Source organism: Lactuca serriola, chromosome 2, assembly GCF_051521515.1.
Source record: "Lactuca serriola cultivar US96UC23 chromosome 2, Lser_US96UC23_V15, whole genome shotgun sequence".
NCBI lineage: Eukaryota > Viridiplantae > Streptophyta > Magnoliopsida > Asterales > Asteraceae > Lactuca > Lactuca serriola.
Genome location: NC_136409.1, coordinates 52000893 through 52013907, shown reverse-complemented (window position 1 = coordinate 52013907; position 13015 = coordinate 52000893). Strand labels below are relative to the sequence as shown.

The 13015-nt window shown below is 36.3% G+C and overlaps 1 protein-coding gene across 1 annotated transcript; it reads right to left on the bottom strand.

Moving 5' to 3' along the window:
* Nucleotides 1–3753: 3753 nt before the first annotated feature.
* On the bottom strand, nucleotides 3754–6905 carry LOC145086239 (O-methyltransferase family protein). The gene is made up of 4 exons (XM_079023987.1): nucleotides 6484–6905; nucleotides 5950–6374; nucleotides 5681–5745; nucleotides 3754–4206 (listed from the first exon to the last, which is right to left on the bottom strand). The coding sequence occupies exons 1-4, from the start codon at nucleotides 6885–6887 to the stop codon at nucleotides 3907–3909; spliced, it is 1194 nt and encodes a 397-aa protein (XP_078880113.1). The 5' UTR covers nucleotides 6888–6905; the 3' UTR covers nucleotides 3754–3906.
* Between the last annotated feature and the right edge of the window lie 6110 nt (nucleotides 6906–13015).

The following is a 13015-nucleotide window of genomic DNA, read 5'->3' as shown; positions in this document are numbered from 1 at the left end:
AAAAGTAACTTTACTGTTTTCAAATTTGGTTAAACTTCATTTCAAAACCCTTTCCAAACTTCTTATAAAGTTTTTTTACTTTCAAAACCATATACATATAGATATTTGTGTATAAATATGCTTTAATGGACTTAGGGCTAATGTTAATGACCTTAACTCATGTTCCTTGTTTGGTTGTGGGCTTAGGGTAAGATTACTAGTCCGATTTTCGATTAACTTATAATTATACATACTAAATACTTATATAAATCTTAAATCTCATTCTCAAAGTTATACTTAACTTAAATGTTTATGCTTAACAATTAAGTCTTTTCAACAATTCAGTTATACAGTAGTTATACTAGTAAACTATAATAGATATAGTTTAGAGATCACACATATACATATACAAGAATAAGAAGTAATACTATACACATACATTTACAGACGGAACATGTACATTTACAAAAGGAACACACACATACATATACAAGAAACAGAAGGAACATACACACTATACATGTACATGATAACTAAAATGTGAGATACTATTTCATGGCACAACAACACACTTGCTGTGTCACGTTTTGTAACTAGAGTCTCCTGGAGGGGAATGTGAGTTTGTGTATAGGTCTATACGGGATTGACCATCCCACACCTCGTTGCTAGCTACAGTGAGACCTGCAAGTCCACGGGTGAACAAATGTCATACCTTTTCAATGTCGGAAGAACGTCGTGTATTTACTCTAGGTCGATCAAGCATGGTTATAACCCCCATCACATTTAACTTAAATTAACCAATCTGGTTATAAGACACTAAGTCTATCTGTTGAGTATCATTCGTTAGTACAAACATTTCATTTTTATTATTACAAGAAAACAACCATACAAACAGTTGAGTCTTGCCAAGTCCAATATGGAGGAGGTTCGAACTCCAGGCATCCTTGTGGACATATCTAATATGGACAGAAATGTCAACTTGGGTGAAGGGGTTTCGACACACGAAGCCCATGGTATTTCGAATGTTACCACTCTGTTCCCAGTTTCCATTGTTATCTCTTCTATATTCGAAACCACAGTTGTGGATACATCTACTTCGCTACCACCATTTTTTTCACCCATTCCTACATCTTTTCTTGCTTCTACCGTATCACCTACATATTCTAATATTCTAGATCAGCCTATTACTTCTTTATTTCCTTCTCCATCCACTGAAGGACCCAAATCTGTTCCTGATGAGAACACCGAATAGGATGATGTTATGGTTTCGTTTGCTGATATACAATTTGATCCTGAAGAAGAAAACATTCCAGATCATATTCATATATCTGGGAAGCAGTTCAAGATTCTCAACAGAAAGCCTAATTCTTTGTTACAACTTCAAGAAGATGCTGGAAATCAACATAGTGTTTCTGGGATTGAAGTAGATGTTATGCTCAAAGCTTAGGAACTTCGTTTGAAATATTTGATGGAACAGATAGATTCGAAGACTAAAAAACGTTTGAAACAACAATTTGATTCTTTTGTCCCCGAGGTAAAGCATTTATGAGCTACCGTAAAAAAAGAAAGACAAATTCTTTTTGTTGAGGAAGTGAAACGTATACAGGAGGATGTTAATTTGAAGACTAAAGAAATTCGATCTGAAATGGCGAAAGAGGTTGTTAATCTTGATCACAATTATTCAACTCTTAATACGAAAGTTAATATTGTTGATGTTGCTGTTACGAAAGTTGTTAAACTTCACAATTCTCTTATAACCAAGATTGAAGCAAAGTCGACATTTGATTCTCAAAGCTTTGCCAATTTGGAAGAGTTGTTGGGCCGTTTGAAAGAGTTACTTACGAAGCTTGATTATTCTCCACGGTCTTCAATTTCTCCAGATTTCTTTTCTCTGAAGTTTTCGTCCCTCGAGTCCAATCTCAAATCGGAGTTAGCTGTACTTATGAAGCTTATCATTTTGATGCCAACTAATAACCCACCTATTCATATAGGGGTGCAAGGGGAGAGAAGGGTGTTGGTTCATCAAAATACTCAGATGGAGGGAAGGTTGCCGGGAAGGTAATGAGTACACAACTTCCTACTTCGTTACCTAAGTCTACTTTATCAACAACTGCAACTACTATGACTTCGAAGCCTTTAACAAAGGGTGTGGTTATTGGTTCATCTGCTGGTGGATCAAGTTCGATGTCTCCTCCATCAACTAAAGAAATGAAAGAAAAAGGGAAAGGAATCCATACTGATCCAACAGAAGAAGAAAAGAAAATTGCATTAGAAAAAAAAAATGGAATGACAATGGCAAATTCATAGCATTTTTAGAAAAAAGAAAGGAAACCCACCTGGTCTTGAGAAAGGTGACCCAATGAAGCCTTATTGTTACGAAATCATAGAACATAACGTTCCTCTTGGTAACATGCATGATGTTTCTCAAAGTTCCAAAGAAAAGTTTTGAGATAGAAAATTCAGACTTCAATCAACTGGATTTTCCTATCAACCATATGACATTCATTTCAGCTGAGTATCAGTTGATAGACAAATTCGAAGACAAAGAAGAGCTCAAGAAGCTGAAAACGAGGTTTCATGCGGTAATTGGAAAGAAAGAAAAAGATATTTGGTTAATGATGAAGATTGTCAAAGTGTTGGGGATAATCAAGGATCAGCTATTCGAAGGGTTATTGCAGAACTTTCGTTATCACGTAGTTCGTGCAAATAGTGTAGCATGTGATTTCACTATAGTTGATTTTCCTTTGATGAATCTAACTGATCTCATCTGTGTAACAAAAATTTTAAGTGAGGGTGATGCTTCGAAACTTCAGGTGATAAGCAAAGAAGATTTCTTACTTAGGTATGCGCATATCAAGAACTTCATTGACAATTACTATGATTGTCTTGCCATAACGGATGTGGAGTTGGGTTTAGCAATGGGAAAACAAATCACTATTCCACAACCCTTGTTGAAAGGTGTTGGGAACTTGACGAATTTTGATGATGGTGAAATCTGTCTTAAATCCTTGGGAATCGTTTTTGTTGGGAAGAATAAAAACAACAAGAATACAAAGTTTTTATTCATGGTTGAAGATGTGGAAAGATACACAAATTCTTAGTATACGAATTTACTTGTTCCAATCAATAATTGCAAGAAGAGTACTGAAGGTGATAAAGTTGAGGTTCATAGATCAATTGTTTGGTATATGGAGGTTAGAAGAGTTCTTCATCAAGCGACCAAGATGCTAATGACTTAGGATTCGACACTGCTCACAAGGGGGAAGAATGTAGAGGTCGAAATTAGTAGTAAGGTGTCGATGTGTCCTTAGTTATTTGTTAGTGTCGATGTCTGTGTTATATGTATTACATAAGGCCATTTATGTGTGTCGGAGCGGATCTGTTTTAGCCCTTGTGTATTTTTTGTAAACTTCCTTCATTCCTATAAATAGGGATAGGTGCTAGAGTAACTTTTGAGCCTTGGTTGTTCTTACTCTAAACTTTCTCTTGTATATCTCAGAAGTTTTAATCGAACCAACCAGATTATATTTACTTTAGTGTTCCTGAATCAATTCATACTCTGATTTCATTTCATATTCTCGATCAATAACAACTACATATAGAAGAAAATCTTTCCTCGTCGTTAAATTTGTCATTGCACCTTCTGACCAAGGATTTGTGATTTATAGATTTGCAATTCGAGGCTCTCACCACGTCCTTCGGTTTTAGGGAAATAGGAGGTTTACCCCTCGAGCATAAACTAAAAAGCACCCCTATAAATAAAGATTTAACTCATGAAACAAACAAGATCTACGTTTCCATGTAGTTCTCAATAAACCAACGGTTCTCAAACGAACCCATATTGCTTCGTCTTTTCAAATTACATTGCTAGAATTATTTTATCATCCGTATAACTTGGGTCCAGTTTCAAGTAAAATGAAAGTTAGATCATTTTCCAAATTCAAGAAGCGTATAGAAATGATCGATATAAACAGCTCGAAAACTTTTGAACCCAGCTGATTTGCCAAGTTGACAATACTCCTCTTCAGTCCGATGTTTACCCTTGGCACGATAAATTGTCATGACAAAGATGTCACCTTCAAGCAAGGCTCGTGTGCGATGACTGTCGTTGGTCTCATCAGGTAACACTGGTTCACAAGCAATCAACTTTCCTCCAATTGGGATTGCTTTAAAACAGTTAGTCATGATAGCTTTCACTTCATCGTCTGTCCATGTCGTTAGAATCCACTGAACATCACAAAATCGACAAATTCATGAATTACTTTTATCGGTTGGGGTGGAATAATTGATTATTTTTGATACAATAAAATCGATAATCTAAAATAACATTACTTCTTTATCCTTTTTCTTAGCCTGTATGAAGAGAATTTTATTCATTTTATGGGCGAAAAGCCTTCCTTACAACAATGTAGTTTTTTAATATTTTATATGTTTTAGACTGCATATTGGGGATAGATACAATCCTCCACAAGCTTTAGTTATAAAAAATCCTTTTCTTTCGCAATTTATATTCAACTTTTATTCTAAAATTTATTAGAATAATATAATAATATTTTACATTGTGGAACCTTTTATATATATATATATATATATATATATATATATATATATATATATATATATATATATATATATATATATATATATTGTTCTCTAAATAAAAGTAAAGTCTAATTTATGATCAATTAAATTTAATCCAAAAATAAATATAATTAATCGATAAATATATGTTCACGTATTAGATGTAAGACCCAAGTATTACATGGGTTAATTAAAAAAAATATATGAAGGCCTAAATATTTGAGAGTTTTAGATTTATATGAAAATAAGAAAAATAATGAATTATTAAAATTGATTTTTTATTTTTTAAATTTAATAAATAAACAAAATAAACTAATAAACTTTAATCCGAGAATTTTAAAATAAAAAAGTAAGTCCATTAATGAAATTGATATTTATTTATTACTATATTTATTGTAATTATTACATTAAAGTATTATTATGTGTAATTTATTAAAATACGAAACCCATAAAATGACATTTTAAAAAGGAATTAATTCAAAATAATTACAAAATAACATTAGACCAATAGAATGAGAATGTGACACGTAACAAAAAAAAAATCATTTATCCAAGTACATAAAACGAAAGAAATAAAAATGTGTTAAATATAGTCTCGGATAATTCAGGTATATAAAAAACAAAATAACTAATTTCCTAATGATGATAAATTTTGGTAACTTGGGTCGCATTAAAAATCTATAATACGTAACAAATTTATATGAGAGTAAATTACACAAATAGTTTATGTGTTTTCGACATAAATATATACTTGTTCCAAACATTAAAAAAAGTTATAGATTGCGTTTTTATTGTTAAAAAAAGGTACACCATTGGATAGATACCTCAACCAAAGGTTAAGATTCAAATCATTAATAAAATAAAAATAACATAAGACAAAAATCATAGATTTTAATTTTAAAAATAAAGTAATAGATACGTTTGTAAAGCGTTTAGAAAATAAAATTTCAATAATTAGATCAAACGTGTCATTCAGACAACACTCTTTGGACCATGTCTAATTATTTTTTATATTAAAATATAATTTAATTCTAATTAATCAATATCAAATAATAGTTTTAAAATAGATCACAAAACGCACGACTTTATTATATTTTACGCCATTTAAAAATTAATTTACCTTCATAAAGATTGCATCACCATTTGGAATTGAATCAAACATATCACCACCAACATGACTCACTCCTGCACAAAAAGACAATACTACCCTTAGAAACCAACACGACTTGTATCCAACATACACAAAAAGACAATACTACCCTTATATACCAACACCACTTGTATCCAACATGTACTTTATGCATCATAAGTAGTACACATACACTATTACACTATGTGTTTTCATGTGTGAGAACTTCATTTTACAAAAAGTCAAGAATTACAACTAACCGTCAATTTTAGGAGCTTTTGCAACAACTTCAGGCAAATCGAAGTTAACACCTTCTTTAATATGCGAATGTTTCTGCAAAATCATCCTCAAACAATCGCCGGCGCTGCCACCCACATCCACCAACCGTTCAACACCATTAAAGCCGTCGTACCCTTCAAGAACTACCTTCATAAACGGCACTGTGACTCCCGACATTGCCTTCAACATCAGATCATTCATCTCCGGTTTCTTCCCGTAGAGGCCATACGCCGTCTCACCGCCGTTCGCCTTCACGAAAGGCTCCGTCGACGAATCCACCACCGCCTCATGCACCACCCCCCACGCCTTCATCAGCTCCTCCTGGTGGTGTTGCAGAACGTAGGCCCCATACGACAGTCCGTTTTCATCTGTCACTAGCGTCTTCCCTATCTCCGTCAATGAGTATCTTTAATCAGGCATACGAATCCAGTAAGTAGAGGAACTTAATCACATCATAATTAACAAGATCATACGAGAAACTGATTATATGAATTTGATAAAATTTGATAAAATACCTTCGTTGTAAGGTATCACCGGAGATGATGTGTTCGTTAAAAACACCATAGCTAGTGAGCATGCGGAGGATACGCTGCAGGTTTTCGGGATCTCCGGCGCCGGAAGGTAGAATAAGAGGGATAATCTCTGCGGCGGATAGGGGTTTGTTTGAGCCGTTTTGCCATATGGCGTCAGCGACGTTCAGGCGAACCACCGCGTTGAGCGACATAGGGACGCTGATCATGTTTGCTAGCTCCATGATTGCCAGCCTAGCGGCGTTGCCGGTGGGCGGCGGTGTTTCTGCATCAGGGGTTTCCATTTTCGTGTTTTCGGCTTGGTTTGATGTATCCGTAGATATTACCATTAGGGAGTGGAGTGGGCAGTTTAGTCTTTTGGGCGTATGTATGTTGGTCACATGATACATGTTAAAAGACAAAACAGGCGCTATTCCAAAGGGAGGTAGTAGGTAGCCTCATGTGAGGTTGTTTTTGAAATGTATTTGGAAAATGATTCAGTAAGGTAAGTGCCTTTTATCTGTGTTTATGTATTTATTTTTTATATATAAGAAAGCAACTAATTTGTTTTAACTATGTAACATTTCAGAAATTATGACCAAAAATTTCGTTTTTAATTTATACTAAAACCATAATTGTCTAACCATTAATTTAATACTCCGGCATCGGGCCCCGCCCGACATCAGGCCTCGCCTGGCATCGAGCCCCATTCGGTATTCATATCTGTCTCTCTTAGGCTCCGTCTGTCTTCGGGCTCCGCCCGTTAAACACATACAATCATATAATATACTAACACATAAAAAAACATACTCTACTGTATCCCTGTCCTAAGAAACATACTATGCTAATAATGAGATACGGAACATCGTCCGTACTCAGCTAGTGATGAGATACGGGACCTCGCCCACACTCACCTCCCTACCAGGCACATACAAGTATCACACAGACAACATGTATAATCTAACATGCAAACATTCCTCGGGCACCTGCCCGACATCGGACATTGGTCTGGAATAACACATTAGCTTACAATGCCTAGGGCTAACCCCCGGGTCTTCCTACTCATAGAGTACATGGGCTATCATTGTGGCCTTAGACCCATTCACACAGTGAGGAGACCCACCTTGCACTGATGAAGCCCTGGTTGGAACTAGCTGAGTACGGACGAAGTTCTGTATCTCATTATTAGCAGAGTATGTTTCTTAGGACAGAGATACAATAGAATATGTTTCTTTATGTGTTAGCATGTTATGTGATTGTATGTGTTTAGCGGGGAGGTCCCGGAGACAGGCAGGGCCTAAGAGAGACAGATTTGTATACCGAGCGAGGCTCGATGCTAAGCGGGGGCTGATGTTGGGCGGGGCCTGATGTCGGAGTATTAAATTAATATTTTGACAATTATGGTTTTAGTATTAAATTAAAAACAAAATTTTGGTCATGATTTCTGTGATGTTACACAGTTAAAACAAGTTAGTTGCTTTCTTATGTACAAAAAATAAGAAGTTGTCAATATGTGAACACGGATAAGAGGTAGTTACCCTCCTAAGTAATTTTCCCAAATGTATTTGGCATCTCCAACCAAGGTTAAATTAGGCTTTACCATTTTCAATGCGATATACAATATAATCCACCACATTATACGAAATAAATGAATTTGAGTTGAGTTTTCGATTCGTCACCTTTTATTAAACAGGTTATATATGAGTTTGTCAAAAAAACATGGACATTGATAAACCAACATATATGAGTTTTTCAAAAAAAAAACATGCAGATTGATCTACCGATCCGTTTAGAACTATAATAAAAAAAATTATATATTTTTTAAACGTGTTAAGTATTATTTGTAGGAATGTAGGATTAATGTTTGTATTAATGTGGCTATTACATTAACACTTAAATTTATTTATATTTGTATTAATGTTATAGTTTAAATATGTTTCTATGAATGTATTTAATTTTTATTGCATCTAGAATTTATGTATGATTAATTATTTATTTTATTTATAGAATCTGACCTACGAACCCCCAATCTGTGAAGTCGTATAAATAAGAGGGTTGACGGGTCGTATATGGATTTATGTTCTGAACCCGCCAACCCATGACCCGCTAACTCATGACATGTATAGTTAAATGGATCGTGTTCGGATTGATGTATTTTGACTTGCCAACCTGTCAATCTCGCGACCCACCAACCTGAACACGATTGTCAGGCCTAGGCTAAATCATATATTAGTTTCATTTTAACTTTTTTTTTTGTCTCATTAAGATTCTTTTGGTTTAGAAAATTTTACACACAGTCTTTTTGGTTTCTTCAATTAATTTTGATCCGTTAAATCACAACATGTGCAATATATATGAGATCAAAATCATATTTTAAAAATTTTGGAAACTGTTCATGAAGTTTTGAAATAAGTTATCCTTGTCCCAACTCACGCACCCTTAAGGGGTCGCCTCCATTCAGGATAGAACTCTCAACTATCAAGAGACCATCAGACATTCGACCATCCTTTAATGCTTTACTATTGGACAAAATCAAGAGATCGCCAATGTCGACCATTGTTATGGGACGATGATACCATTGCTTTCGGTTTGAAATAACGTCTTCCTTATGTTGTTGGAACCCTTATGTAGCTCCTCAAGAGACCATCGAACATCAATTCATCCAACCACCACCAATGCCAACTATATTATAACTTTGTATGAACCCTAATCTACTCTTAATCAATCTAGTGTAACAAGTGTGAAAGACAAGAAGTTTGCAAAACTAAGTCTTGAAGCACCTTGGGAGTAAGACAAGATTAGTTTTTATTTTTTAAATTTGGTGCGCGTAGCAAAGATACATCAATAATAAATCTCATACAATAAGACTAAATAAATTTCTAGTCTGGGGTAAATGTAAATGCTTTGCATTTTAAGAAAATAAACCCAAACAGGACTGATTGTTATTTATTTATTTATTTATTTGTAAATAATTAGGATTCACTAATTCAGATAATGATAATTGAAGAATGATGAAAGTTATTATCATTCAAATTCATGGATTCACTTCGTTGAGTTCTTATTATTAATATTACTAGGCAAAATGTTGCATGTTGTACAGATAAAATTTTAATATTGATAAATATATGTTATTTAAAAAAAATATTCTTGCTTGTAACTTTAAATTAATAATTGTTACATTAATTTAGTTTAAAACATTATAAATATGTTAAATAAATGTTAGTATATATATATATATATATATATATATAAATCCGGTAAAAATATTTTTTTGTAAGAAGGTAAGAAGTTTCTTTTTTACATATTTTTTTGGGGAACAAAATAAATGAATCACTAGATGATTCATAAGAAAAAAGTTTCACAAAAAAAATCTTCATTATTCATTTTTAAGTAAATTAAGAAAATATTCATTTTTATGACAATTTTAGTGAATAACAACAAAATCATTGTATAAATGAATCATCAACATGTTTTTTTGAGAATTTTTTCTTGTGAATCATCTTACAAATAAATCATGTGACGATTCATTTTGTTTGTTCGCTAAAAAAATATGTAGAAAAAAAAAACTTCTTACCTTCCTACCAAAAATTTTCTTCTTATTTGATCTTGACTCTTTCTTTCTTTCTCTCTCTCTCTCTCTCTCTCTGTATATATATATATATATATATATATATATATATATATATATATATATACCATCCTATAAAGAGTTTATAAATGTGGGCCCAAAAAAATTTAAGACAATCGTCTTAAAAGTCAACGAAACAAAATCTGGAGCATTTGATATTCATTGGACGGTGAGGATTATACTTTTGGTGATCCATGTGACTTGCTTACAACCAATGAAAAACGAGTGTTTAAATCCCTCTTACACCATACACGAACAAACACTCACATACATAGTGTGCCCTAATTTTTGATTCCATAAAATTTTAACTAGGTTCAGCCGCATCTATTATGTAACATCCGGAATTTCAGGTATTATATTTATTCGTTAGATTTCAGGTTTTGTGGAAGAACTCGGCGAGTTGATGTGTAGACTCGCCGAGTAGAGACGCTTTTCATTATCCGGGTGGATGACTGGACTCGGCGAGTCCACGCTGTTTAATGAAACCCTAATTCCTCGGGTTTAGGGCCTATTTAAGGGGCCTTATGGCCGTCATTTGCGGCTACCAGACCCCAGAGAGAAACCCTAACTGAGCTAGAGCGTTTGTGAGAGGAAAGGAGTCATTTCTTGATCATTGTTAGTGTTTTTGCAAATAGAAGAGGACCAAGACAATTGGAGGCTAAAGAGGGTGCTAATCCAGTGATTCTAGGGCTAAGAGACTTCATTTTGAGGTATTCATTCGACTCTTCTTCAGTTTATGGTGTAATTCTTAGAGTTAGGGCTTTTTAGCCCCTTTAGAGGATGGTTATATGGAGTAATTGGTCCCCTCTCGTGTTGGTGCTGTAGATCTAGACCCAAAGAGGTCCAGAGACCCTTTTCCTTTGAGCTTTATGAGTGTTAATGGGGGTTATGAGCTTTGGATGTCATTTTAGAGGTCATATCTTCAAATACGGCCTTTGAGCCTTTGCATGAGCACCAAGATGTTAGCTTTACGTGATTATAATGCTTTGGGAAGCTAGATCTACGGTTTAGAGGAGCGGATCTGACCTCAGGAGGTCAGTTCAACTTGAGCATGGCATGAACTCGCTGAGTCCTATAGCCGACTCGGCGAGTAGGACGAGGGTTTTCCCGATAATCACACCGTTGGTGACTCACTGAGTTAGGGAAGTGACTCGATGAGTCAGAGGGAATCTAGAGGACAGAGTGTACGATGGTACTCACCGAGTCAGGAGCCGGACTCGGCGAGTTGGGTCAGGACACTTCACAGATTGTGATTTGTGATGATTTGCAGAGTTGAGGATTGACTCAGTAAGTCGAAGGAGGACTAGGAGAGTGAAGAAAACGTGTGGACTCGCCGACTCACAGTTGTACACTCGGCGAGTTTGGTCAAGGTTGACCGTTGACTTCGTTGACTTTTAGGGTTAGTCGATGTTTGGACCATAGAGTCATCGGAAGGGTAGGATAGTGTAACGACCAAAAATTCCAACCAGTTTAAAATTTTCAAAAACAACCCGATTTCCATTTAAGTTATTACAAAAAGGTTTTCAATACAATTTATTTAAAGTATTCCCAGAATCTCATCACAACATAAACATGAGGATCGGTGCGATCATGCCTTTGCCTTGCCACGGTCTCCTAAAGAACTTGAAAAACATAAAAACACAACTGTAAGCCCGAAAGCTTAGTGAGATATCCCCAAAATACCAACCACATATACCATACACGCATAACATGCCATATCATATCCGATCACAGAACAGCCATGCACTTCGGGTCTACTGTGTGACTAGTCCGCCGCACCGGCCAACAGTCCACCTGGTCCACCCTCTGAGTCTAATCATATACACCGAGTCTACAATGTGATTGGTCCGCCCGCATCGGGCCTTCAATCCACCTGGTCCACTATCCGAATCTAGCCACATACATCGAGTCTGCAGTGTGATTGGTCCGCCCGCACCGGGCCTTCAATCCACCTGGTCCACTCTCTAAGTCTACAGTATGACTGGTCCGCCCGCACCGGGCCTTCAGTCGGCCTGGTCCACTCTCCGAGCCTCGGCACATCTGGTCCGCCCTCTTAGGGCCTACAGCCTATCCGGACTGCTCGTTGGGCCTTCGGGACAACCGGTCTGCCCTGGGTATCTTGGCCTACAGCACGAAGCAGGACCCGCCTCAACCCAACTCCAGTCCAAACAACCATGTGCACATAAACATACAATCATATAAGCATTCAGAGTCAACAAACCGATCAAACAGATCACATAGCATATCATCATCCTAACCAGGATACCGACCTAACCAGTCACTAGCATAGCATCACCCTATATCTCAGGATACTGATCTCAACCAAATCTCTAACACATACCATCCTAGCTACCAGGATGCAACATATCAAAGCAATAACATACAACAAATACCCGGATCTCAATCCGATAAAGGGACGGCCTTGGTGCCTTAGACCCTGTTGATATAGTGAGGATAACTCACCTCGAAACTGTCGACTGAACAGATAAGATCCCACTGCTCCAAACTCCGACACAAACTCCTCCACTAAACAACACCAAAGCACTGAACTCAAAACAATATCCAACAATTACAAAAACGCCCCTGGAAGACAACTGGTCAACCCTTGGTCAAAGACAAGGTCAAAGTCAACCCCTGACTGACTCTACTCGCCGAGTCAACCCGATGACTCGTCGAGTCCCCATACACAGAACTTCCCCAATCCGCGACTCAACTCGCCGAGTCACCCCGAGACTCGCCGAGTCCAACAACTCTGAGTCCACTCACACACAACTCACCGAGTCATCCCTTGACTCACCGATTCTCGGCTCAACCAGAAAAGATTGGGACTCTTCGACAAGACTCGTCGAGTCCAAGAACAGACTCGCCGAGCCTAAGGCTATCTTCAACTTACTCGTCGAGTTGTTCTTC

Coding starts and splice junctions, on each gene's coding strand:
- LOC145086239 (XM_079023987.1), bottom strand. CDS start 6,887: ATGTATCATGTGACCAACATACATACGCCCAAAAGACTAAACTGCCCA. Junction 5,746..5,949: donor AAAAGCTCCTAAAATTGACG/GTTAGTTGTAAT, acceptor CTTTTTGTGCAG/GAGTGAGTCATGTTGGTGGT. Junction 4,207..5,680: donor GTGATGCAATCTTTATGAAG/GTAAATTAATTT, acceptor TGTGATGTTCAG/TGGATTCTAACGACATGGAC.